Here is a 25682-nt window from a genome sequence, read left to right as displayed (position 1 = left end):
TGAGACAAACAAAAAAGAATCTAAAAATTCGGAATTTTTTTATGAATTCTGGAAATTTAATTTTTTTCAGTACTTTTAATAGTAAAAAATCCCTGACTTTTCCCTGAATTTCCTGATTTCCCTGATCTATGGCAAAACTTTAAATAGATATTTTAAATCTTGGTTTGTTTTTAGTTTTAAGTTTGCTGAAAAAAATTGCTGTGTTAATAAAATACAAAAATAGCAATCTTTAAAAATAAGAAACCACTGGCAAAATTTTCTATCTTCTCCTAATTCGGCTCACTGCAGTTTTTTAATTTTTCCCATGCCACAAATTTTTATTTTCGCGTTCTTTTTCTGCATAAGTATCTTAATAACAAAAAAACTGGAAATTAAATAAAATATTTTTCTCCTTAAAGTAAAATAATAATTTTTTTTTCAAATTGCAGAAAAGAAAAAAAGTTTTTTGTTTTTTAATTTTTAACGGTCAATTGGATTTTGTTCAACACAATAAAAAGATCGTCAATTTTTATTTTTTTGATTTAATCAGATAATTATATTTTATTTATTTCCAGTATGAGAAGATCCACTGGGTTTTCTCTAAGGGCACTCTGATTAATGTCTAAAATGTGCAAACGGTAAGACTTTTTCGACATGTGTATTTTTTTTTTTATTATTTTTTTCATTCATTTTTACTTCACGTAATAAAAAAATGATTTGTTTATATTTATACTTATCGCCTTGAATTACATTGCATATAAAATGAAAAAATTCGTGTGTAATTTATAAAAAAGACTATGTATATAATAAATATGCCAATAAAGCATATTAAGATATACATTTACACAAAAAAAGAAACATTTTTTTTTTTTTGGAGCAAGATTTCTATTTAATTTTTGCCCCGGATTTTTTTTTTGGTGTTAGGGCAGGGGTATAGATGGGGTGCAAGAGCGAATGATTTTCTAGTTTTTCGTCGGTATAACAATCTTGTACTTAGTTATAAATTTATAATGTTTTGTCGATCATCATCATCATCATTATCATTTTTTTTTTTGCTTTTAAATTTTAACTACAAACTCGTAATAGACTTTCCCATGAAGCAAACTCATACTTATAAATTAATATTTAATATCGTGAAATCTTTTCTTTTTCGAAGTATCATTATAGCATTTTTTTTTTTTTTTTTTTCTCTTTTTTTTATTCTTGAACACCGCGATTCTTTACAATCGGAAACAGGGTTTCATTTTCTCTCTCAGACTCTCTGTTCTTTCTTTCATTCTTTTTGTTTTCTCGTTCAATCTCTAAATATATTGGGGCTGAGGGGCGAAAAAAAGATATATTCGCACTTTTTATATCCAAATCACTTATCTTTACACAGAAAAAAAACTTAAATTACTCAAAATACTCTCATTTTTTTCCCTTTTATTTTCCAAACGTGAAAACTTCTGTTTTTTTAAATCGTCGAAAAAAAGATTCCATTTAGAAAAATGCACTCGTTACTTAAAAATCTCTCTAAAAAAAAAGAAAATTTGAATAGCAAAATTTCAACATGAAATTCAAATTCAAAAATATTTTTTTGGAATTTAGATAGTAGTACTTTTTTTCAATAAAGTACTGCGATTTTTAAATTTGAATTTATTGAAATTCAGCGAAGAGACCAAAACTTGTAAAACAATAAAAAAAAGTTTACAAAAATTGGCCTGATATGAATAGATTCTGAAATAACTTATCAATGACTACATTTAGCAAAATTCTAATAAAGATTTAAAAAATAAAAAATAAAATAAAAATTTCCCGCATCCAAACATCGTCGAAATTTGCTAAATGTCTCGTAAATATACATATACACTCTATGAATAAAAATTCTCGACAAACAAAAAGAAAGGAGAAAAAACTATAAAAAAAATAATAATTAGAAGACTTTCTCAGACAAGTAAAATTAATAAAAAGATAAAATATGTTTATACACTTGAATTAAGCTTGTTATAAAGTAAGAATCTTTTCTAAATATATATGTATATAATATGTGGCTAAAATCAATATGCGGGGCACCACCTGCTTGATTTTTTTTTTTTTTTTTGATACCTTTACGATAAAAAAAAATCATCAAGGTATCATTTCAATTTAACGGTGCAAATATAATTAGCAGTTTAGATAACAAACTGTTCTCTAAATATTTATTCGAATTCACCTTAGATCTGCAGAATTATTTTTTTCTTTTTCAAATTTGTATTTAATTAAAAAGAGAAGAAAAAGTCAATTCGCGCAATAAACGAGAAAGAAAATTGCGGTAAATCACGCGAATTTTTTTTTATTGCAAAACTTAAAAAAAAAGAAATTTCTTTTAGAAAAAAATTTTTTTTTAGAAAAGAAATTTTTCTTTTGTATCAATGATTAAAAAAAGAACTGCAGATCAAAGACTCGACGAATCGTTGATTTTACAAATATTGCTCGATTTTTCAGTGATCATTTCCTTTTTTTCATAAATGATCCTTTTACTCGATTATTATTATTTTTTTTTAATATCTCTGTTTCACAGAACACTTATAAACCCCAAGACATATATATTTGTACATAGTTATCATAATCAATGGGAAATTGTATGTTTAAGCCCAATTGAATCTCATTACGATTCACTTACAACATCAAAAATAGACTATTACAAGAGTGCATTTTATAGTACAGAATACACCCTGTCGATCGTCTTTTTCTATTTTAGTGTTTTGTTTACTTTTTTCCTTTACTCTTTTTCTTTACTTTTATTCTCTTTCCTTATACTGTTTTCCCTCTTTAAAATCATTTTAGCTCTTTTTTTTTTTTTTTTTTCTTTAGACACATCTTTTTTTTATATTTAATTTTTATTGAAATAGTCTGAGCCGTAGTCGATATGTACATAACAGTATATCAATCATTATGATTAAATTAATTTCGTATCTTCTCTCAAAAATGATTATATTTATCAAAAAAAAAAAAGATTTTTGATAAAATTTAGTGGAAAAAATTGCAAAAAATTTTTAAAAAAATAAAATTTATTGTAATTTAATTCATTTTTATATTGTTGCTATATTAATTATTAATTAATTATCAATCTTCAATTTAATATATTTAATCATGAGATTAGATATCAAAGAACTCGTATTTTTCACTTTGAAAAGTTTTTAATACTTTTAATGAGAAAACAGTTTTATAAAAGCCATTCGTTTTATGAAACTAAGTTTGAAAATTAGTATCAAAACTAATAAATTAATAAATTAGTTTCGAAACCAATAAATTAGTAAATTAATTTCGAAACTAATAAATTAGTAAATTAGTTTCAAAATTAATATTTTAGTAAATTAGTTTTAAAACTAATGAATTTTATGAAAATGTTTTCAAATTATCAGTGAATTGAAATTTGTATTTTTTTCATAATTTTGAATTAATATTCTAACTAAATAGATTTCTATTTAGTTTTCAACACTTTTAACAAAATAAAATGTTTTTAATTGATTGCAAATATTTTAACTAAATAAAATATTTTAATTGATTGCAAATATTTTAACTAAATAAAATATTTTAATTGATTGGAAATATTTTAATTGAATGTAAATATTTTAACTAAATGAAAATATTTTTTTACTCAATTTTTTTTACCAAAATGTACAATTTCTCTAAAAGCGAATAATTACGAAAATTTTTATTCAAGCAAATTCTTTTGGAAGAATTTTTATTTAACCGAATTTTCATTTAGCCCAATTCTCAGTTAGTAAAATTTTTAAAGAGCTAAATTTTTTATTTACAATTAGTAGAATTTTCATCAAATTTTTTTTCATTTTCTCTAATTTTCATTAGTTTTTTTTTATTTTCTATAATTTTCCTTAAATTTTTTTTTCATTTTTTATAATTGTCATTCATTTTTTTTTTCATTTTCAATTTCTGTAATTTTCATTGAATACGAAACGAAAATGAAATATATTTGAACATTTCTGGAAATAAAAGGACGAATAGTTCTTTCATTTCCAGAAAATCATCAAAAAATTCTAATCAATTGAATAATTTAGAAAATAAAGGGAAATTTTTTTAAATTAAAAATAAAGAAATATAAATTTTCTGGAATAAAAATTCTAACGCAAAGAACACAATTCTTCTAAATAGAGAATATTTACGAAAATTGTTATTTAACCAAATTCTTTAAGCAGAATTTTCATTTAATCAAATTTTCATTGAGCCAAATTCACAGTAAAATTTTTAATGAACTGGATTTTTTCATTATTTCATGTTTACTTAAAGAAATTTTTATTTTTCTTATTTTTTATTTGGTACAATTTTTATCTTATTTTTCATTTGGTAGAATTTTTAATTTTCTTATTTTTCATTTGGAAGAATTTTTACTTTTTTTGGTTTGGTAGAATTTTTCTTTTTTCTGTTTTTTATTCAGTAAATTTTTTATTTTTCTTACTTTTCATATGGTAGAATTTTTCGTTTTCTTATTTTTTTATTCGGTAGAATTTTTATTCGAGAAAATTTTCATTAATTTTTTTCTATTTTCAATTTCTGTAATTTTTATTAATTTTTTCTATTTTCAATTTCGGTAACTTTCATTAATTATTTTATTTTCAATTTCTTTAATTTTTTTTTATTTTAAATTTCTGTAATTTTCATTAATTTTTTTTATTTTCTATTTCTGTAATTTTTATTTAATCCGTTCTTTTATTTTCAGATAAGAATCTAGTTGAGAAATAATCAAAAATTACAATCAACTGAATAATTCTGAAAATAAAGGAAATGTCTTTAAATAGGAAATAAAAAAATACAAATTTTTTTTAATAAAAATTCTACCGAATGAAAAATAAAAAAATCAAAATTCTACCACAAAGTACAATTTTTCTACAAATGGCGAATATTTATCAAAATTTTTATTTAATTCCTTAAAGAGAATTTTTATTTAACCGAAAAAAAATTCTAATTTTAAAAAAGGAATTGAATTTTTCATTCAGTAGAATTTTCATTTTACTATTTTCTTATTTTCTGTATTTTTCATTTATTCTTTCTTTCATTTTCCAGAAAATAATCAAGTTGAATAATAATCAAAAATTATAATCAATTGAATAATTCTAGAAAAAAAAATGTTTTTAAATAAAAAATAGAGAAACTGAAATTTTCTCTAATAAAAAAGTTCTACCGAACAAAAAAATAAAAAGAAAAATTCTACCAAAAAATAAGAAAAATATAAATTATACAAAAAGAGGGGAAAAAATAAGAAATGCGAAAATTCGACTAAATAAAATAGAAAAATTGTACCAAATATAAAACAGGAAAAATTCGACCAAATAAAAAATGGCAAAAATTCTACAAAAATAAGATAAAAATTGTACCAAATAAAAAATAAGGAAAATTAAAAAGTAAGTAAACATTGGGCTAACTGGAAATTCCTATTAAATCCTGTTAATTAAACCAAAAATAATTCTTTTAAATTAATTACTAAACTTTTTTTTTTTGTAAATTCATGTTAAATACAAACTCTAAATTAATTCTGTAATTTACAAATTAATTCCTAAATTATCCAAAAGGATAATTCCTTTAAAATAAAGGAAGGAAAATATTAATATTAATATTCAAATATTCAAAAATTCTTGAGGGAAAATATACTAACATTTTTTTCTTTCATGAAATATAAAAAACGTTTTCCTTAAGTTTTTTTTTTTGCAGAAAAGAGAATCTGCAATTAATTATCAATGCATTCACAATTAATTGTTAAAGTTCTGTTTGCTTCTTTTAGCAAACAGAATTTTTTTGTTCTGTTTCCATTTTTACTTTTTTTTTTTTCATTTGCTTAAATTGTTCATACCACGTGTACATATTTCCTACGATGCAGACACTGTTGTATGTAAAACGCAAGAGGATAGGTAACGTATCGTCTTATGCTCGGCCACGTGATTTCTTGCGCGAGGATGCTTCTTCTGTGTTTGGTTGAACGCCCGTTGTCGCGGCCAATACTCGTTTAGGGCGGCTCGTGGTACTTTTGCTTTCTTGCACTTTTTGCATGGCACCACCTAAAAATTTTAGGCTCTCTCTCACACTGTTTCTCGATTTTTTTTTGTTTCTTCTTTTCTTTTTCAATTTCTTTTATTTATTATTTATCTCTCATCAAAAACTTCCAAAAAAATGAAGAACTTTATTTTTTTTTTTATTCACTATTACTTTCTATTTTATAATAGCAAGTAATTATTTTTCCTCATTATTTTTGTTGTGATTTGTATTTGATTTTGATTTTTATTCTTATTTGTATTTGTTTGTTTTGAAAAACATTTTTGAGCAAAGAGAAAAAAATTTGTAAATTTACACTTGCCTTCGAGAATATAGTAGATTTTTAAGATTTGATTAAGGTTTGGAATTTAAAACTTTCATCGAAAGTAAATAGTTCTTAAATTTAGTTTTTTAAGCATTTCTTTAAATTTTAAGAAATATTTATTTTTTAATAATTCAATTTTTAAATATTTTAGTTCAAGTTTTTAAATTTTAACAGAGTGTCTACTATTTTCGTTGAACAAAATTCCCGGCTTTGTCCTAATTTTTCCCGTTTTTTTCCTCATCAAATTTAAATTTATTTGATTTCAAACATAAATAAATCTACAAATGGCTTTAAAAAATTTTTATTAGAGTTTCTATGAAAAATTAAATTCTTTTGACGAGTTTCTTTAAATTTTTTGAAAATATTGTTTTTTGAATAATAATAATAATTGAAAATTTAGAAAATTATTGAATTATACAGAGAATATTTGTTATTTTTAAAAATAATCTTGTCTGTTCATAATTACAATTGAAAATTTGATTCATTCAATTTTATTAAAATGTATTAATACTAATTGAATTTTTGCAAAGAATTTTACTATTTATAAAAGTAATTGAATTCTTGTGAAGAATTTAATAATTTATCAAAATAATTGAAATTTTGCAAATTTTATTAAAATTTTTGAAAATAATTGAATTTTTTACTTAAATTGTGATGAAAATAATTGAATTTGTACGAAGAATTTTTATTATTCATGAAAATAATTGAATTCTTGCAAAGAATTCATTATTTATGAAAAAAATTGAAATTTTGCATATTTTATTAAAATTTTTGAAAATAATTGAATTTTTTTTCACTAAAATTCTAATGAAAATAATTGAATTTGTACGAAGAATTTTATTATTCATGAAAATAATTGAATTCTTGCAAAGAATTTTATTACATTTTTTTTTAAATTGAATTCTTTTGAGGAATTTTATTAAAATAGTAGATTTTAAAAATATTTTAATTTCAGCGAAGAATTTCATTAATTGTGAATTGTAATTGAATTCTTGCAAAAAATTTTTGAAAATAATTACATTATTCGAGGAATTTATTTAAAATTGCATTAAAAATAATTGAAATCCTATGAAAAATTGTATTATTTATGAAAATAATTGAATTCTTACAAAGAATTTTATTACATTTTTTTTAAATAATTGAATTCATGAGAAAAATTTTATTACTTGTAAAAATAATTTAATTCTTACGGAGAATTTTATGAAAAATTTTGTAAATAATTTAGAGAACAGTATAAATATCTATAAAAATTGAAGTAAAAAGCGATTTTTTAAAAAACAAATAAAAATAATAAAACTTTTTTTAATTTGGTGGAAAAATTCCCGGTGTTGGCATAAAATTCCTAGCTTATTCCCGGTTTTTCCCGTTCAAATTAAATTCTCGGCTATTTACCGGTTAGTTGACACCCTGTTTAATTTTTAAATATTTGAGTTCAATTTTCTTATTTCAATTTTTTTTAATCTTGAAACATTTTAATTTAAGTTTTTATAAGTTTTTGTTTAAATGTAAATGTCTTGAGGATTTCTCATTAATCCATTATATTAATTACAAAATTAAAAATAGATTTTCTGTAAGAAATTTTAAATCGGACGAAACTGAATTAATTATATAAATTTTCGTGTTTTATATTCTCAAATTCTTTTAAACAATTACACTTCATAGTGTATATTAAATTTTATACTTTGCACAATATATTTTCTCAAAAATCTAAATATTTTTGTTCTTGAAATTAGGCAATAATTATTTTCAAAATTAAGAAAACTTGTTTCAATTTTCAATTCTTTCTTCAAACCGGACAATTTTTTAAATATTTTCAAAAGTTAAAAATTTTAAAAATCAATGATCGAAAGTTTGTCAATTTTATTTTTACTATTTGCTTCTGCAATTGATTTAAAAACAAAAAATAAATTAATTTAAAACTAACAATAATTGAAAATCTAAATCTAAAAATAATTCAAAATCTAAAATAAAAATAGGTACCAGTGGAAAAGAATTTTATTTTGAAAAAACGTAAAAAGAATTTTCATTTAAGAAATAATGTAGATTGAAAATATTTATAATTGTAATTATAATTGTAATTGTAATTATAATTTTAATTCATAATTAAAATTTTAATTCATAATTATAATATTAATTTATAATTAAATGTAATTGAAAAAATATTTACAAGATTGGAAAATATTAAAAATTTAAATGCATAAGATTATTAAATTTATAAGATTTGTAAACATTAAAAATTTAAATTCATAAGATTTGTAAACGTTAAAAATTGAGATTCATAAGATTCTTAAATTTACAAGATTTGAAAATATGAGAAAAATTCCCGATCAAAGAAATAAAGAATTGGAAGTGAAGCAAATTGTTTGAATATTAAGAAATCTATTCGCTGGAATAATGAAATTTATCGGGCAATAAAACCGTATTTTAATAACTCAAGACTTACCACGGGCCTTTGCTTTTGAAACCCCGCTGGTATTGTTGCTTTGGGGCTTATTAACTTTTTTTGGATCGTCTTTTTTCACCTCCACAGATTTTTTAGAAGCACTGTCCGATTTGCCGGGCGATGAAGAACTACTTGCCTCCTCGGCGGCGATTTTATTGCTTCTATTCATTGCCCGCTCTTTTCTACTTGGTCCTTTGGCCATTGATTTTGCAATGGCCAATGCCTTATTGTTCGATCGTTTTTTAGTAGCGTTTGCTTTTGGTTCGGGTTTCTCATCATTATCATCATCGTCATCATCATCATCGTCGTCGTCGTTGTCTTCATTGTCATCGTCATCGGAATCTTCTTCAGAGTCGTCATCTTCCGAGTCGCTCGATTCACGTTTCCCCTTCTTGCGTTGACGTTTTTGTTTTGAACCGCCTCCGCTGCCGCCGCCACTTTTTCTTTTCTTCAATTGTGACTCGTCTTTGAAGAGCGAAAGATCCACTGAAAAATGAAAATTTATTTCCGTTATTTAGATTAAATATTTTTTTTTTGTTATTAAAATTTATTAAAATATACATTTTATCCATTTTTATCAATTTTACTAAAATTCTTATTTACAATTTTTTATATTTTGTTTGTAAAATTAATTACGACTTTTACACTAATTACTAAGTTAATAACAGGCCTCGAAACCTCGAATCGACTTGAAGATGCAAAGAAAGACGCTTTAATCGATACAAAGCACAAAAAAGTCGAAAAAAACCGTTCATTTTATTCAAAAATTGCCACAAAAATTGATTTTATATTCTCTGACTTTTCAATGATTTACGGACATTTTTAAAAATTTTATTCGCTATCCTGATAATAACTTCAATTCTTTGAAGTTAACAATTCTTTAAAAAAATAATAACTTCAATTCTTTGAAGTTAACAAAGTTAACAATTCTTTCAAAAAGAAATAACTGTAATAAGTTTTTGCAAAATTCAATTATTTTCAACCAAGTTTTTCATATTTTTTTCAAAAGCACGATTAGTTTTAAAAATTGCAATAAAATTCTTTAAAACATAAAATTTATTTCAATAAAATTTGCCGGAATTTCCGATTGTCTGAAAATTTTTCAATTAATTATTCTTCGGAATCCAATTATCTTAAAAAATTTTAACTTCAATTTTTTCAGAATTTCTAAATGAAATTTATTTTAAACTTGAATAATTTTGTTAAATAATTATTTAAATACTTATTATTTATTTTCTCACCAGAATATTAAATTTTTAAACTTTTCCATTTAAAAACTTCTGAAATTGAATTATTTCTAAAAATTGCAAACTGTAATTCTTCCAAATTCTTCAATTATTTCTAAAATTTTGAACTGAAATCATTCAAAAGTTTAATAATTTTTAAAATTGAAAAAATGAAAAATTTTTGAACTTCTATATGAATTGAAAAATTCATAATTTTTATTTTGTAACCTTCTGAAATTTAATTATTTCTAAAAATTCATATAAACTTCTCCAAAAATTACTATAATTATTACTATAATTATTTAAATAATTTCTCTAATTTTTTTTCGAAAACTTTGAACTAAAATTCTTCTCTAAATCAAATATTATTTTTAATAATCTTGAGAAAGATGTTTAAAAATTCATTCATTCAAAAGAAGGAAATTGAATTGAGTTTAAAATTGTTCAATAAATAAAGTTCTTTAGATTTTTTGTAATTAAATTAAATTATTATAATTTTTAATATAATTATTTAAATAATTCTTCGACTTATTTTCTAGAACTTTGAACTAAAATTCTTCTCTAAATCAAATATTACTTTTAATAATCTAGGAAAAGATCTTTGAAAATTCATTTATTCAAAAGAAGGAAATTGAAATACGTCTAAAATCCAATTGTTTTGAACTCAATTTTAGAAAATTTCCGATTATTCAACTAATTTCAATAAAGTTTGAGTTTAAAATTTTTCAATAAATTAAGTTCTTTATTAAATTAAGTTCTTTCGGAAATTTTTAACTAAAATTCTTCTCTAAATCAATTGTTGATTATTTTTAATAATTTACAGAAAGTTTTTAAGGAATTTAATTATTAAAATATAAAAATTCAATTGTTTCCATTTCAATTATAGAAAATTGAAATTTCAACTAATCTCACAAAAAAATTTGAATTAATATTTATTCAAAACAACCAAGTTCTTCAAAATTCCTAGTTAAATTATTCAAATTTACAAAAAATTTCAGTTTGAAACCTTTTGAAATTTAATTTATTTCTAAAAGTTTATACTAAAACTCTTCAATAGTCAATTATTTTTCATAATTTATAATTAAAATTCTTCACTTTCCAATTATTTACAAAAAAAAATTGCAACTGATTGTTTTTGCTTTTTCTTTCAAGTTTTTAAAGCTTTACAAAAATTTAAGTATAATTTAATTAAGATTTTCAATATTTTCAAAAGACAACAAAAACAAGGATTTTTTGTAGAATTGATAAAACAATTTTTTTTTTACTACTTAAGACAAAAATCCTTGACTTTCCTAATTTCCTCGACATGTGAAAACTCTGTTACTGTCGAAATTCACACAAATGCAAAAAAAAAGTTTAACTCAAAACTAAATTTTTTATATTTATTTTAATGAATGATTATTTGTCTTTTTAGGAAAAAAGTTTGTTCTATGCCCTAAATGACTTGCAACAAAATTAAGACACTTCAAAGGGAAATTTTTTAATTTTTCGCTTTTTAAAATCGAAATAAGTAGCGTTTTATATATAAAAAAATCATACTATCCGAGGTCTGTTTTAATTTTTTTAAATAAATTTTTGTCAACTGCTTCTATTTTGTATTTTTTATTTTTTAAAGAAAGCTTCAGACTTTAATGACAAACGACGTTCTCAAAGTTTCGAACGTTCAAATGAACGACATTTTTTTACTTCTTTTGAATTGTATTATTTTCACAACAAAAAAAATTATTCAGTACATTAAAAAAAATTAATTCATAACTAAGTAAATATTTAATTTTAATTATTTTTCTTTTCTTTGGATGGTAATTTTTAAAAATATTTTTAAATATATAAAAATATTAACTTAACACTTGGGGGGGGGGGGGGGGGGGGGAGAAAAAAAATTCTCTTAATTTTTCAAAATACTTACGTCCATCGGGATGTTCCTCAGTAACTCGAGGCTTCTCCGAAACACCAGCTTCAACGTCAATCGCCCTCTTTAAAATATTCTCAGTTCGCAGTAGCTCAAGTTTAGTGAGTTGATATTTATTTTTCTCGACCTTATTGAGATTTAAGTTTGTCAATATGCAGTCGAAATCTAAAAAAACAAGAACAAATAAATTAATTACAGGTAAACTAATTACAAATAAATTACAAAGAAAATTAATTTCAAATTAATAATTTAGAAAAAAATTAAGATAATTTACTTCTTAAATAACAATTACTGAATTATTATTATTAATGTATAAATGTTCTTTTTATTATTAAATTTATTATTAACTTTTAAATAATTTGAATATTGAATATTAATATTTAATATAAATAATACTTTTTAAATTCAGAGGTAAAATAATATGCGATGATATTGTAAAGACTTTATGAAAGGTATACAATAAAATCTTACTTTACTTTTTAAATTCAATAAACAATAATAATTATTAAACTTACTTGTAAATAAAAAAAAAAGAAATAAAAAATATTAAACTTATTAAATTCAATAAAAATTAATTTAATTACTTTATGAAATTAATAGAATTTTTTTTTTTTTTTTGAAGTTGGAAGAAAATTACCTGTGTGATCGTAAAAATCGGGAGAATAAATTTCCCCGTTATTTTTATCTTGTGAGAGCCAACGAATGCGAATGCGCTTACTGCTTTTGTAAATATTTTGCATAGCCTGACAAACGAAGAAACTGCCTTCCGTATTTCTTACAGCGAGAAATTCGTTTCTGAAAATAACAACGATCAATTAAAAATTAATGTAAAATGTTTCTTTTTTCTTCTCTTTATTTTTTCTCTTTTCAATTTAAATACAAAATTCTATTTTAAAAATAAGCTTTTTAATTCTAATTTATTAAAAAATTTTCCAATTTAATTACAATAATTAAAAATTTTTTTTTAAAACTTTTTTTAATTTTTTTAAAAGTTCAGCGATTCTTGAAAATAAAATTCAAGGTTTTTTCAAAGTTTTCGTTTTTAATTTATCAATTAAGGTTTTGCTGCAAAATTCAAGAAAATTTCAAGGTTTTCAAAGTGAAAAAAATATTTCAAGATCTCTAGACACCTTATTAATAGAAAAGAGATATTTAATTTTATCAATTAAACTATTAAAATACAATTTTTTAAAAGAATTAAAAATATTAATTCAAATTCAATTCATTAATTTATTTAATTGAAATATTTTTTTTCGAAGTTAAAATTAAAAATTTCAACAGGCGACTTAAAAAAAATAGAAGAGAAAGAAGAAGTGTATTGAGAATGGCACTAACTTGTAGAAAACGATGAGCTTGTCGTCCGGAGCTTTGGTTGAGACAGGTTTATTAAGTGTTTTGACAATCATCGCAATTTCGGGCAATGGACTCTGATAGGGTTGTGTTTTTATGCGATTTCTCTTCGGCTTTGGACCACCTCCACCACTGCCACTGGCCGTTGCACTTTTCAAATCCTTGAGCTCTTTGGGTTTTCGTTTTGTGGCCCTCGTCGTACTTGCGACTTTTGTTTCCAATTTCGGCAAAGTCGTCACTGTACTTTCAGTGGCGCTTGGCTTGGCAACCGGCGATGGAACTTTTGGTTTTTGCGTTTCACTTTTTGCCGGTGATTCCTCTGTTTTTTGCGTTGGCACTGTTTTACTTGGTGACGAGCCCGGTGTTAATGTTGTTGTTGTTGCTCCTCCTGCTGCCGCTGCAACTTCCGTTTCCTTCGAGCCATTATTAATTGGCGATTTCTTCTCATCGATTTTACTCTGCGGTGAAGCGCCCACAACTGTAATTATTTTTTAAATAACATTAAGTATAAAATAGTTCTTTTTTTTTACTATTTACTACTTTTTACTTTTACTACGTAAACTGTAAAATTATTCGAAAACATCAAAAAAATCATTTTTTAAATGAATATTTAATCATTATTATTCAATAGGAACTAAGATTTTCAAAAAATTTAAAATTGAAACCTTTATGGAATTCAAAAAATTTATAAGAATATTATTATAAAACATAAGGATATCAATCACTCCGAGTCTTCGAATCGGAGTGATTAATATCTTCATGTTTTATAATAATTTAAAATTCCATAAAATTTTTCAAAAAAAATTAAATTATTTACAAAAATTTTAATAAAATCCTCCGCAAGAATTCAATTATTTTCAAAAATAATAAAATTTTCTTAGGATTTCAATTATTTTTAATACAATTTTAAGTAAATTCCTCGAAAAATGTAATTAATTTTCAAAAATTTTTGCAAGAATTCAATTACATTTCACAAATAATAAAATTTTTCGCTGAAATTCAAATATTTCCAAAATCTACTATTTTAATACTCAAAAGAAATTAAATTATTTAAAAGTTACAAAAAATGCAAGAAATCAATTATTCTCCTAAATATTAAAATTCTTCATAAATAGTCCATTATTTTCAAAAACTTTAATAAAATATACAATACTTCAATTATTTTTATAAATAATGAATTCTTTGCAAGAATTCAATTATTTTCATAAATTATAAAAGTCTTCGTACAAATTCAATTATTTTCATCATAATTTTAGTTAAAAAATTGAATTATTTTCAAAAATTTTAATAAAGTTTGCAAAATTTCAATTATTTTGAAAATAAAAATAATCACAAGAATACAATTATTTTCATAAATAATAAAATTCTTCACGGGATTTTAATTATTTTAAAAAAATGTAATAAGAATACGTTGTAAGAAATCAATTATTCTCCTAAATAATTAAATTTTTTTCAGGATTTCAATTATTTTTAATACAATCTCAAGTAAATTCTTCGAAAAATGTAATTATTTTCAAGAATATTAATAAAATTCTTTGAAAGAATTCAATTATCAATTATTTTTAATAATTTTTGAAAAAGTTCCTTGAGAATTTTCAATTCAATTTTACAAAATTTCGATTATTCGGAAATTCTTTATTGAAATATTTAGAAAACTTGAAATAATTTCAAAAGAAAAATTCAATTAAAATTAAAAAAAAAATCAATTCTAAAGAATTATCAGTTAAAAGTGAGAAAATTTTATATTTTGAAAGATTTTAATTAAAAACCTTTTTAAAATTCAATTATTATCTACAACTTTAAATAAAATTAATTTTTAAATCAATTTTTTAGTATTTAAATAAAAAAAGAAATAATTTATTGAGTAATTGAATTTTTCTCAAAATTGAATTCTCATAAAGAATTCTATCAACAAATTTTTAAATAATTGAATTCTTTCAAGGAATTTTAATAAAATTTTCAAGAATAATTACATTTTTCGAGGAATTCGATTAAAAGTGTATTAAAAATAATTGAAATTCTACGATGAGTTTTATTATTCATGAAAATAATTGATTCACTGTAAAAAAATTTTTATAATTTACACAAATAATTGAATTATTGCGAAGAAATTTATTCTTTCAATGATTTTTTTTTAATTATTGAAAATAATTAAATTTCTTCGAAGAATTAAAAATATATCGGAAATAATTGAAATTCTTCAAAGAATTGTAATTGTATTGAAGATAATTGAATTTTTTTAAATAAATTTTTTCAAATTGTTTTAAAATAATTGAAGAATTGTTTCAAAGAAATTTATTAAAATTTCCGAAAAAATTAAATTCTTTCTTGGAATTCAATTAAAATTGTGTTGAAATGTCATAAGCAAATTTTATCTAAATAAAATTTTCAAGTATAATTACATTTCTCGAGGAATTCGATTAAAATTCCATTAAAAATAATTGAAATTCTACGATGAGTTTTATTATTCATGAAAATAATTGAAATCCTGTAAAGAATTGTAGTATTTATGAAAATAATTTGAATTTCTTGTGAAGAATTTAATTATTTATAAAAATAATTGAAATTTTGCAAATTTTATTAAAATTTTTGAAAATAATTGAATTTTTTTACTAAAATTGCGATTAAAATAATTGAATATTTTAACTAAAATTATGATGAAAATAATTGAATTTATACGAAGAATTTTATTATTTAAGAATATAATTGAATTCTTGCAACGAATTTTATTACATTTTTTTTTAAATAATTAAAATTTTGAATATTTTATTAAATTTTTGAAAATAATTGAATTTTTTTACTAAAATTGTATTGAAAATAATTGAATTTGTACGAAAAATGTTATTATTTCGGAGAATAATTGATTTCTTGCAATGAATTTTCATTCCATTTTTTTTAAATATAATTGAAATCCTGTAAAAAATTGTATTACTTATGAAAATAATTGAGTTCTTGCAACGAATTTTATTACATTTTTTTACATTGAATTTTTTTGGAAAATTTTATTAAAATAGTAGATATTAAAAATCATTGAATTGAGGGAAATTTTTAAAAATAATTGAATTCTTTTACTAAAAATGTGTTGAAAATAACTGAATTTGTACGAAGAATTTTATTATTTAAGAAAATAATTGAATTCTTGCAAAGAATTTATTACTTATGAAAATAATTAAAATTTTGCATATTTTATTAAAAGTTTTGAAAATAATTGAATTTTTTGTACTAAAATTGTGTTGAAAATAATTGAATTTGTACGAAAAATGTTATTATTTTGGAGAATAACTGATTTCTTGCAATGAATTTTCATTCCATTTTTTTTAAATATAATTGAAATCCTGTAAAAAATTGTATTACTTATGAAAATAATTAAGTTCTTGCAACGAATTTTATTACATTTTTTTTACGTTGAATTCTTTTGGAAAATTTTATTAAAATAGTAGAAGTTGAAAATCATTGAATTGAGGAAATTTTTAGAAAATAATTGAATTTTTGTCAAAAACTTTATTATTTTTAAAGATAATTGAAATTTTGACGAGAATTTATTTTGAATTTTTTAACATAATTGAATTTCTGCAAAGAATTTTATTACTTTTGAAAATAATTGAATTTCTGTATTAAATTAATTTGTAACTTCTCCAAAATTCAATTTTTTCCAGTACTTTAATAAAAATCCCTGACTTTTCTCTAATATCCCGGACCAGTGGTAACCCTGATTTTCATTTTGCAATGATTGCTTTATCGAATAAAGAGAAAAAGAAATAAAACCTGGAGTTGTTTCCGGTTTGACGGCAGTCTCCGCCTCGGACTGTGACTCAAGTTGCTTCTTGTCTTGAGTTTGTTGCTCCTGACTGGGAGTTTCGGGACTCATGTTGTTATTTCGGCTGGGCTCGCTCGATTTAATGGGACAATTTTGTTCTTGCTCGGTTTGGACTTTACTGGACTCGACGCCATTGGCAATGACCTTGTCGGAGTCGGTTTCCTTTTCCGCATTATTGGTGGTGTAAGTTGAGGGTTGTGCTTGATACACTGGTGGCCTGTGATCTTGCACAAGGCTCAGGGGCTGTTGCGGATGATTTGGCGGTTGTAGAGTGACGTAACTCAAACCACTGGTGTTCAATGGTTTCATTCCACTGTTGGACTCGGTTCCTGGCACGACTTTTTGGGCCATCATGTTCATTGGCAACACTGAATGGCCTGCGGACGACGGGGATGCACCTACTCCAGGCATTGATGATTTTATCGCAGGTGCACTCATGCCCCCCTTTTTAATTTATTTTAACGCACTATTTAACTCTGCAATAGAAGAAAAAAGAAATTTTTTTTTTGTTAATTACGAAATTTTGACAATTTATAAACGTGTAAATAAATTTTGGCAAAATACCATTTTTTTTTGCAACAAAAAAAAACTAATTTATGAAATGGAAATTAAAATTAAATAAAAACAAAACTCAAATAAAATAGAAATTAAAAAAAAAATATGAGACTGAAGTCCGCAACGTTTTTAAAAACGAAAAATCAGAAAAAATTGTTTTGTTAAGTTAAAATCATTTCTAATTTTTATTTTCGTGAGTTTTTAAAAAATTATTACTTAATAATTTTTTAAAAACTCACGAAAATAAAAATTAGAAATGATTTTAACTTAACAAAACAATTTTTTTATTTGATTTTAGAAAATAACATCATTTTGAAACTAAAATAAAAAAAACGTCGCATTATTTTTGAGTTTTAGTTTATAAAAACGTTGCGGACTTCAGCCTCCTGAAAAAACTGAAATATAATAGAAATTAAAATGAAATAAAATAAAAATTGAAATAATATAGAAATAAAAATAAAATAACTAAAATATAATAAAAATAAAATAAAAACAAATCTCAAATAGAAATTAAAATAGAGTAAAAATTTAATATAAATAAAATAAAAACTAAAATGGAAGTAAAATAAAATAACAACTAAAATATAATAAAAATAATTAAAATTTTCTTCGAAGAATTATAAAATTATATTGGAAATAATTGAATTTCGAATTTCTTCGAAGAATTGTAATTGTATTAAAAATAATTGAATTTCTTCAAAAAGTTTTTGCATGAATTCAATTACATTTCTCAAATAATGAAATTCTTCGATGAAATTCAAATATTTTCAAAATCTACTATTTTAATAAAATTCCTCAAAAGAATTCAATTATTTAAAAAAAAATGTAATAATATTCGTTGAAAGAATTCAATTATTTTCATAAATAATAAAACTCTTCACAGGATTTCAAATACTTTTAATACAATCTTAATTAAATTCTTCGAAAAATGTAATTATTTTCAAAAATATTAATAAAACTATTTGAAAGATTAGAATTCAATTATCAATTATTTTTAATACTTTTTCCAAAAGTTCCTTGAGAATTTTCAAATCCATTTGTTTACAATTTAATTTTCCAAACTTTCGATTATTAGGAAATTCTTCAATTAAATATTTAGAAAATAAGAACTTAAAATAATTTCAAAAAAAAATTCTATTAAACTTTTTCAAAAAAAATAATTCTACAGAATTGCCAGTTAAAAGTATGAAAAATTCATATTTTTAAAAATTTCAATTTAAAACCTTTTCAAAATTAAATTATTTTTCTAATTAATGATACATATTTAATATTCAATTATTATCTAAAACTTTAATTGAAATTAATTTTAAAATCAATTTTTTATTAGAAAATTCTATGAGAATTCAATTATTTAAATACAAAAATAAATAATTTATTGAATAAATGAATGTTTTTCAAAATTGAATTCTCAAAAGGAAATTTATCAACAAATTTTTAAATGATTAAATTTTTTCGACTAATTCTAATAAAGTTTTTAAGAATAATTACATTTTTCGAGGAATTCGATTAAAATTGTATTAAAAGTAATTGAAATTTTATGATAAGTTTTATTATTCATGAAAATAATAATTCAATAAAAATTAAGACAAAATAGAAATTACAATAGAGTAAAAATTCAAACAACAAAAAAACTAAAATAAAATAGAAATGAAAATAGAGTAAAAATTAAAGTAAATATTAAATTGAAACACAAACTAAAATATAATAGAAAATAAAATAAAGTAGAAATTAAATTAAAATGAAAACAAAACTAAAATAGTATTTAAAATATAGTAAAAAATAAAATAAAATAATGTAGAAATTGAAATAAAAGCTAAAATATAATAGAAATTAAGGAAAATAAAAATTAAAATACAATAAAAACTAAAATAGAGTAGAAAATAAAATGAAATAAAAAGTGGAATAAAATAGAATAAAAATTAAAATAAAATCTAAAATAATATAGAAATAAAAATAAAATAACTTAAAAAATAGAAATTAAATTAAAATTAAAAAATAAAGTAATAAAAATTGGAATAAAATTAAAATTAAATTAAAAACTAAAATATAATAGAAATTAAAAATACTAAAATAGAATAGAAATTAAATTAGAAAAAAAATAAAAATTGAAGCAAAATAAAAATTAAATTTACATAATTTTTTGTTTATCTTTTTTTTAATAATAACAATCATTTGATATGTTTTTCCATCTCAAAATTTTCAATCTAGTGAAAATTCACCTGAAAATAGTTCCAAACGAAAAAAAATTACAAAACGCCAGCACTGAAAAAAGTACAATTAACAAATTTCGAAAAAAAAATCAAAATTCATAAATGATTAAAAGGAGAAAAAAATTGTAAAGTGCAAATAAAATAAATAAACCAGAAAGATAATGATATCAGTTTCATAATGTAAACCTCATTCGTACAAATGACATTGAAATTTATCAACGTGAACTTTTTTTTTACAATAATTACATATTTTTTAAACTATTTTCGATTTTTCCATTTTTAAACAATATCCTAAATTCGGTGATTCAACTCTTTTCGGAATAAAATAAAATTAATATTTATACAGCTAAATAAACACATGTGTTCTTTAAATAGAAAAATCGTTTTCAATTCAATATCCTAATCGAACTTATGAAAATTCAATTTTCCAACAGTGAAATTCTTTACAAAAAAATTTTCCATCAGTAAAATTCTTCATTAAAAATTTTTTTTTTGAAGGGGAAAATAAAAAAAGTAAACGTATCAATCAATAACAGTTGATTTAGAAAATTGTGAGAAAAAAAAATTTTTTGGAGTAAAAATCGAGTAAAGGGAAAAAAACCGAAAAATAAAATTTGAAAGTATTGACATTCGACAGAGTGAAAATCTGAACAGAAAGAGTTCATAAATCAAAATTCAGGAGGCTAGGGAAAATAAACGGCAGGGTGACGGCAGGTTATGAATCAGAAATACTAATGGACTGCAAAGAAAAAAAGAAATCTGTTAATCATTGAAAAAATTCGGAAAAAAAGAATAAAAATTTTATCAATTGGAGAAAAAAATCCAAGATAAATACGTTTGAGAGTTGAAAATTGTGATTGTTTGTGTAACATTTACGTGTAAACTGTACTGAAGCGTCCGAGTAATATCAAGAAGCAAGAGAGAAGGGCCGGGAACAGAGGTGGGGGAGGTAATTAGGGGAGTAAACATAAACATGAATCGACTTTTATATGGAAATTTGATATCACTGACTCTATAGATATTTATCATATTAAAAACATATTCAAATTTTACTTCTCAGATATTTACCTAAACGAAGCAAAATTGCTTTAATAACGATATAACACTCTTTTTCTCTCGCAATGATCTTGGCTCGGAGGTTGACCGCTGCTTTCACGCACTCCACGGTTAACTCATCCTTCTCAAAAACATTTCTTTTATATATATTTATTTAAATAAAACACAATTGTTCTACCACCATTCAACACAACGCGATTGATACATCGCGAAATACGTGTGAAAATTTTATTTTAAATACTGATAAAACACTAATTAAGAAGGACAAAATGCCTCGCACAACAGACAGAAACGAAAATCCAGGAATGCCAGACGTTAGATGGCGTCTTTCCGACGCCATATGTAACGCTACGTCACAAAACGCGCGGGAGGGCGGAGGCGACAAAAGAAACTTAAATAAACTTTTGAAAAAAAATACTTTTCCGTTAGATAAAAATTGGGGGAAAGTAATTCAACTTTACGAACATACCTTTTTTTCATAAGTTGTCTTTCCTTTTTATCCAGACAATCCATTAAATGTGTTGTTGAACTCTCCTGTGCATTCTAACCTATAAAAATTCTTCAACACCACTTGAGTTTGTTTTCCCTTCGTTAGTAGGATATTTCCTTTTACATTGGACCCGGAAACTTGGGAAATATCACTGAATGTATTAATTTCACGAAATTTTGATAATATCCCGAGTTTATTATCACTTTACTTTCTTGAAATTCGTGTAAACTTTGAACGCACACAATATCACTACTGGAGTCAGTGGAACACAGGGTTGGGAAGGTACTAACGTCTAAATTATCTAAATAGTTCAAAACGTCAATCTATGTAAATTACTGTATGTTAAGATAAAACTACGTAGTGAGGGACGTACAATACTGTAACTACCGGTCATTTCGATTTTACGTACCTTCCCAACGCTGGTAATTTCTTACCGCCAAAGTCAAACTAACGTCAAATTAGTTTTTCTTCGAAAAAATTAGGAAAGCAATGAAAACGGTTTAGAACTAAAAGGAAATTTTCGAAAATAAAATTAATTTCTGACCCACAGGCCCAACGGGGTCCTAGTAATTATTATATTATATAGAAAATATAAAAAAGAGAAAACTAACCTCAAAAAAAAAATTGACAAAAAAATATTGTTTCTTTGTACAAAGTGAAAAAGATCCTAAATAACAAAAAGGAAAAAGTTTTGTTTTTACGATTTGTTAGTTGTTGCTTGTTGCAAGGTAAAAGATCATTAAACTCGTCACCAGGTGGAGGTAACATTCATTTCTCGGGAAAGTTTTATCCATTTTTTATCAAAGTAGTGAAACTATTTTTTTTTTTTGCTAAAAAAGTCGCAAATGTAATAAAGTAGATAGTGTACACGCAGGTGAAAATGGAGTAAAAAAAAATAAATAAATATAGGTGTGGTATTGCCGGTATAAATATAAATTATAACCAATCATCAGTGTACATAACCCCAATGACAGCACAAAAATGCTTTACAGAGATAATTTGGAATTTTTTTGAAACTTAAGAATATACATGATAATATTTGTGACTTGTATAACTTTTACCTCTATAGCATTTCCGGATAAGTAATGCATTGGCTACGACGTTGGAGAGAATTTATTTTTCTGTTCGTGACAACAGGTTGATAATAACAATCAGCATATAATTATAACACTTGAAAAAACAAGTATATCTAATTTTTGTACAGCATTTTCTTTTTTATTTTTATTTATATACAAAAATAATTAAGCACAAAAAAAATGGGTCTTGGAAGTTTTCGCTATCGTATTTTAATCAGCGTTATTTTGATATTTCTTCTCTATCAATCGTCGAAAATTTGGTTTCCATTCACGGGATCGAGGAAAGACTCTAATCAGGTAATTAAAAGATTTTAAAGTTCATAAAGTTCACAGTTTAAAAATTTTTTCACTCCATTCATTATTTTTTTGTAAATTTCAAAAATTTTATATTTTTAAATATATTTTGAACATCAATTTTTGAATAATGACAGATTCAAAGTATTTTAAAAATTCTCTTATAAAATATAACAGCAATTTTGATCAAATTCTTTGGGCGAATTCAATTATTTTCATTAATAATAAAATTCTTCGGAAGAATTCAATTATTTTTAATAAAATTTCAACAAACAAATACAATTATTTTTAAAAATATTATAATTGAATTCAACAATTTTCAACAATTTTGATAAAATCTGTGAAAGAAATTATTATTTTTAAACGTTTTAATAAAATTATTAGATTGAATTTAATTATTTTCAACAATTTTGACAAAATTCTTCGAAACAATTTAATTATTTTTCTAATTTATAAAATTCTTCGCAAGAATCCACTTATTTTTAATACAATATTTTAATAAAATTTCTTGAAAAAATTCAATTATTTTTGAAAATATTAATTGAATTTGTTTATTTTCAACAATTTTGATAAAATACTTAAAGAAAATTATCTCTATACATTTTAATAAAATTCTTTTGAAAAAATTCAATTATTTTCAAAAATTTTGATAAAAATTCTACGAAACAATTCAATTATTTTTATAAATTGTAAAATTCCTCGCACGAATTCAATTATTTTTAAAAATTATAAAATTCTTCCCACGAATTCAATTATTTTTAATACAATTTTCATAAAATTTCTAGAAAAATACAATTATTTTTAAAAATGTTAATTGAATTAAATTAATTTCAACAATTTTTGATAAAATACTTTTTAAAAAAATGATTTTTTAACGTTTTAATAAAATTATTAGATTAAATTCAATTATTTTCAAAAATTTTGACAAAATTCTGCGACACAATTCAATTATTTTCAAAAGTTTTGATGAAATTCTGCGAAACAATTCAATTATTTTTAATGCAATTTTAATAAAATTTCTTTAATAAAATTTCTACAAAAAACATTCAAATTTTCAAAAATTTTGACAAAATTCTTCGAATCAATTCAATTATTTTCAAAAATTTTGATAAAATTCTTGAAAACAATTCAATTATTTTTATAAATTGTAATACATAAAATTTTTCTAAAAAATTTAATTATTCTTAAAAGTTTTTGATAAAATTCTTTGTAAATTTCAATTATTTAAAACATTTTCAATTAAACTAATTAAAAATAAAACTACTTTATTTTCACAAAAGTCAAAAAAAAAAAAAATTTAATTATTTATGAAAACTAATAAAATTGTTTAAAAGAATTTAATTTTATATCAATAATTTTAATAAAATTTAATAATAAAATTATTAATTAGAATTAATAATAATTAATTACAATTAATAATATACACAATTCTTTTAAAAACTTAAAAGTTTTATAAATAGTATTATTTGCGAGAATTCAATTATTTTCAATAATACAATTTTAATGAAATTTCTCGAAAGAATTATTTTTATTTAACTTTTGAAACAGATTTTGTTTCCTTTTTCTTTTATCAAACAAAAGGAAATAATTTTTCAAATTTTTATTTTTTATTTTATTAATGAAAAGAAAAAGAAAGCCAAAAATATGCAGTTAAAAAAGTTTCCTTCATTTATAACACGCTAATTTTATGTAGAACAGGTGAATCATGGAGACGCACCGGCAGATTTAAATTCAAATGCTCCAGTTGTGCAAACAATTCTCGTTACAGTTTATTACGAGGCTTTATGTCCTGATTCACGGAGTTTTTTCGTCAAACAATTGCTTCCAACTTTTGAGAGAATTTCCGAGAATATTCACCTTAAACCAGTACCGTACGGAAAGGCAAAGGTTATTATTTTTTTATTTACTTTCAATAAAAATATTTAATATTAATTATTTATTTATTTATTTATAATTAATATTAATTAATATGATTCTATGATTCTAATTTAATATTTTTCTTTTTTTTTCTTTTTCTTTTTCCAAAAAAAAGACAACAAAAACAGATGAGGGTTTTAGTTTTGAATGCCAACATGGACCAAGAGAATGTGAGGCAAATATGATTCACGCCTGTGCGATTGATGTTATAAAGGATCAAAAACAACAATTAGAATATTTAACGTGTATGATTAAAAAAAATTACGAACCCCAGGATATCATGAAGAGTTGCGCCAATAATATGGGAATAAAATATCAGCCAATAATTGATTGCTATTTATCAAAGGGGGAAAATTTATTGGCCGAATATGGCGAAATGACGGAGGCGAATCGAAAGCGAATTAGTTTTATACCTGCAATTTCGCTCGATGAGGTGAGAAATTAACATTTTTCTTCTCTAAACCAAAACTATTATCAAAAGTATAATTATTTCATTTATTAGGTAAATAATAATTATTTCTATTATTAACGTTCGAAATTATTTTCAGGATTTCAGTAATCAACCAGCGATTCTGAAAAATTTACTCAAACAAATATGTCTTCTTCTAAAAAAACAACCAGACGGTTGTTTTTAATCTAGAGCACAAATACTATATTCACACTTCCATTTTTAAACACTGAAATTTAAAAAAATAGCAAATTTTCACCTATTGAGAATAGTTTTTATATTCTCAATTATAAAATCATAACGAATATTTTCATTATATTAGAAAATTGATTAAGACTTTGAAAATTTCTAAAAGGAAATTATTGAAAATAAAAAGAAATTATTGAAAGTGAAAGAAAATTATTGACGAGAATAAAAGAAATAAAAGACGTGAAAAATGAATACATAATAAAATATTAAGAAAGATATTAAATAATTATGTTAAAGTTACTTTTACACATTTTTGATAAAATAAACTCAGGTTGATTAAATATAATGTTAATTATTGCGTATTTAAAAAGAAAAAAAAACTGTTGTTTCAT

At 22.3% G+C, this 25682-nt stretch overlaps 2 protein-coding genes across 3 annotated transcripts; one reads left to right on the top strand and one right to left on the bottom strand.

Moving 5' to 3' along the window:
• Positions 1-5687: 5687 nt before the first annotated feature.
• LOC122507099 (protein SIS2-like) lies at positions 5688-21637 on the bottom strand. Of its 2 annotated transcripts, none has more exons than XM_043619624.1 (7): positions 21346-21637; positions 17004-17531; positions 13224-13716; positions 12526-12683; positions 11886-12053; positions 8754-9239; positions 5688-6011 (listed from the first exon to the last, which is right to left on the bottom strand). In XM_043619624.1, exons 2-7 carry the CDS (start codon positions 17491-17493, stop codon positions 5878-5880), a joined length of 1929 nt encoding a protein of 642 aa, XP_043475559.1. In that variant the 5' UTR covers positions 17494-17531; positions 21346-21637; the 3' UTR covers positions 5688-5877. The 2 variants fall into 2 exon arrangements, with proteins under 2 accessions (XP_043475559.1, XP_043475558.1); XM_043619623.1 differs by lacking the exon at positions 21346-21637 and adding an exon at positions 20889-21199.
• Positions 21638-21841: 204 nt separating this feature from the next.
• LOC122507100 (GILT-like protein 3) lies at positions 21842-25529 on the top strand. Its single transcript, XM_043619625.1, has 5 exons — positions 21842-22094; positions 22436-22739; positions 24435-24623; positions 24769-25086; positions 25202-25529. Exons 2-5 carry the CDS (start codon positions 22623-22625, stop codon positions 25286-25288), a joined length of 711 nt encoding a protein of 236 aa, XP_043475560.1. The 5' UTR covers positions 21842-22094; positions 22436-22622; the 3' UTR covers positions 25289-25529.
• The last annotated feature ends 153 nt before the right edge of the window (positions 25530-25682 follow it).

This window comes from Leptopilina heterotoma, unplaced genomic scaffold, assembly GCF_015476425.1.
Source record: "Leptopilina heterotoma isolate Lh14 unplaced genomic scaffold, ASM1547642v1 Lhet_45, whole genome shotgun sequence".
NCBI classification, from domain to species: domain Eukaryota; kingdom Metazoa; phylum Arthropoda; class Insecta; order Hymenoptera; family Figitidae; genus Leptopilina; species Leptopilina heterotoma.
The sequence above is the reverse complement of the archived record's forward strand: the minus strand, read 5'-3'. Positions and strand labels throughout refer to the sequence as shown.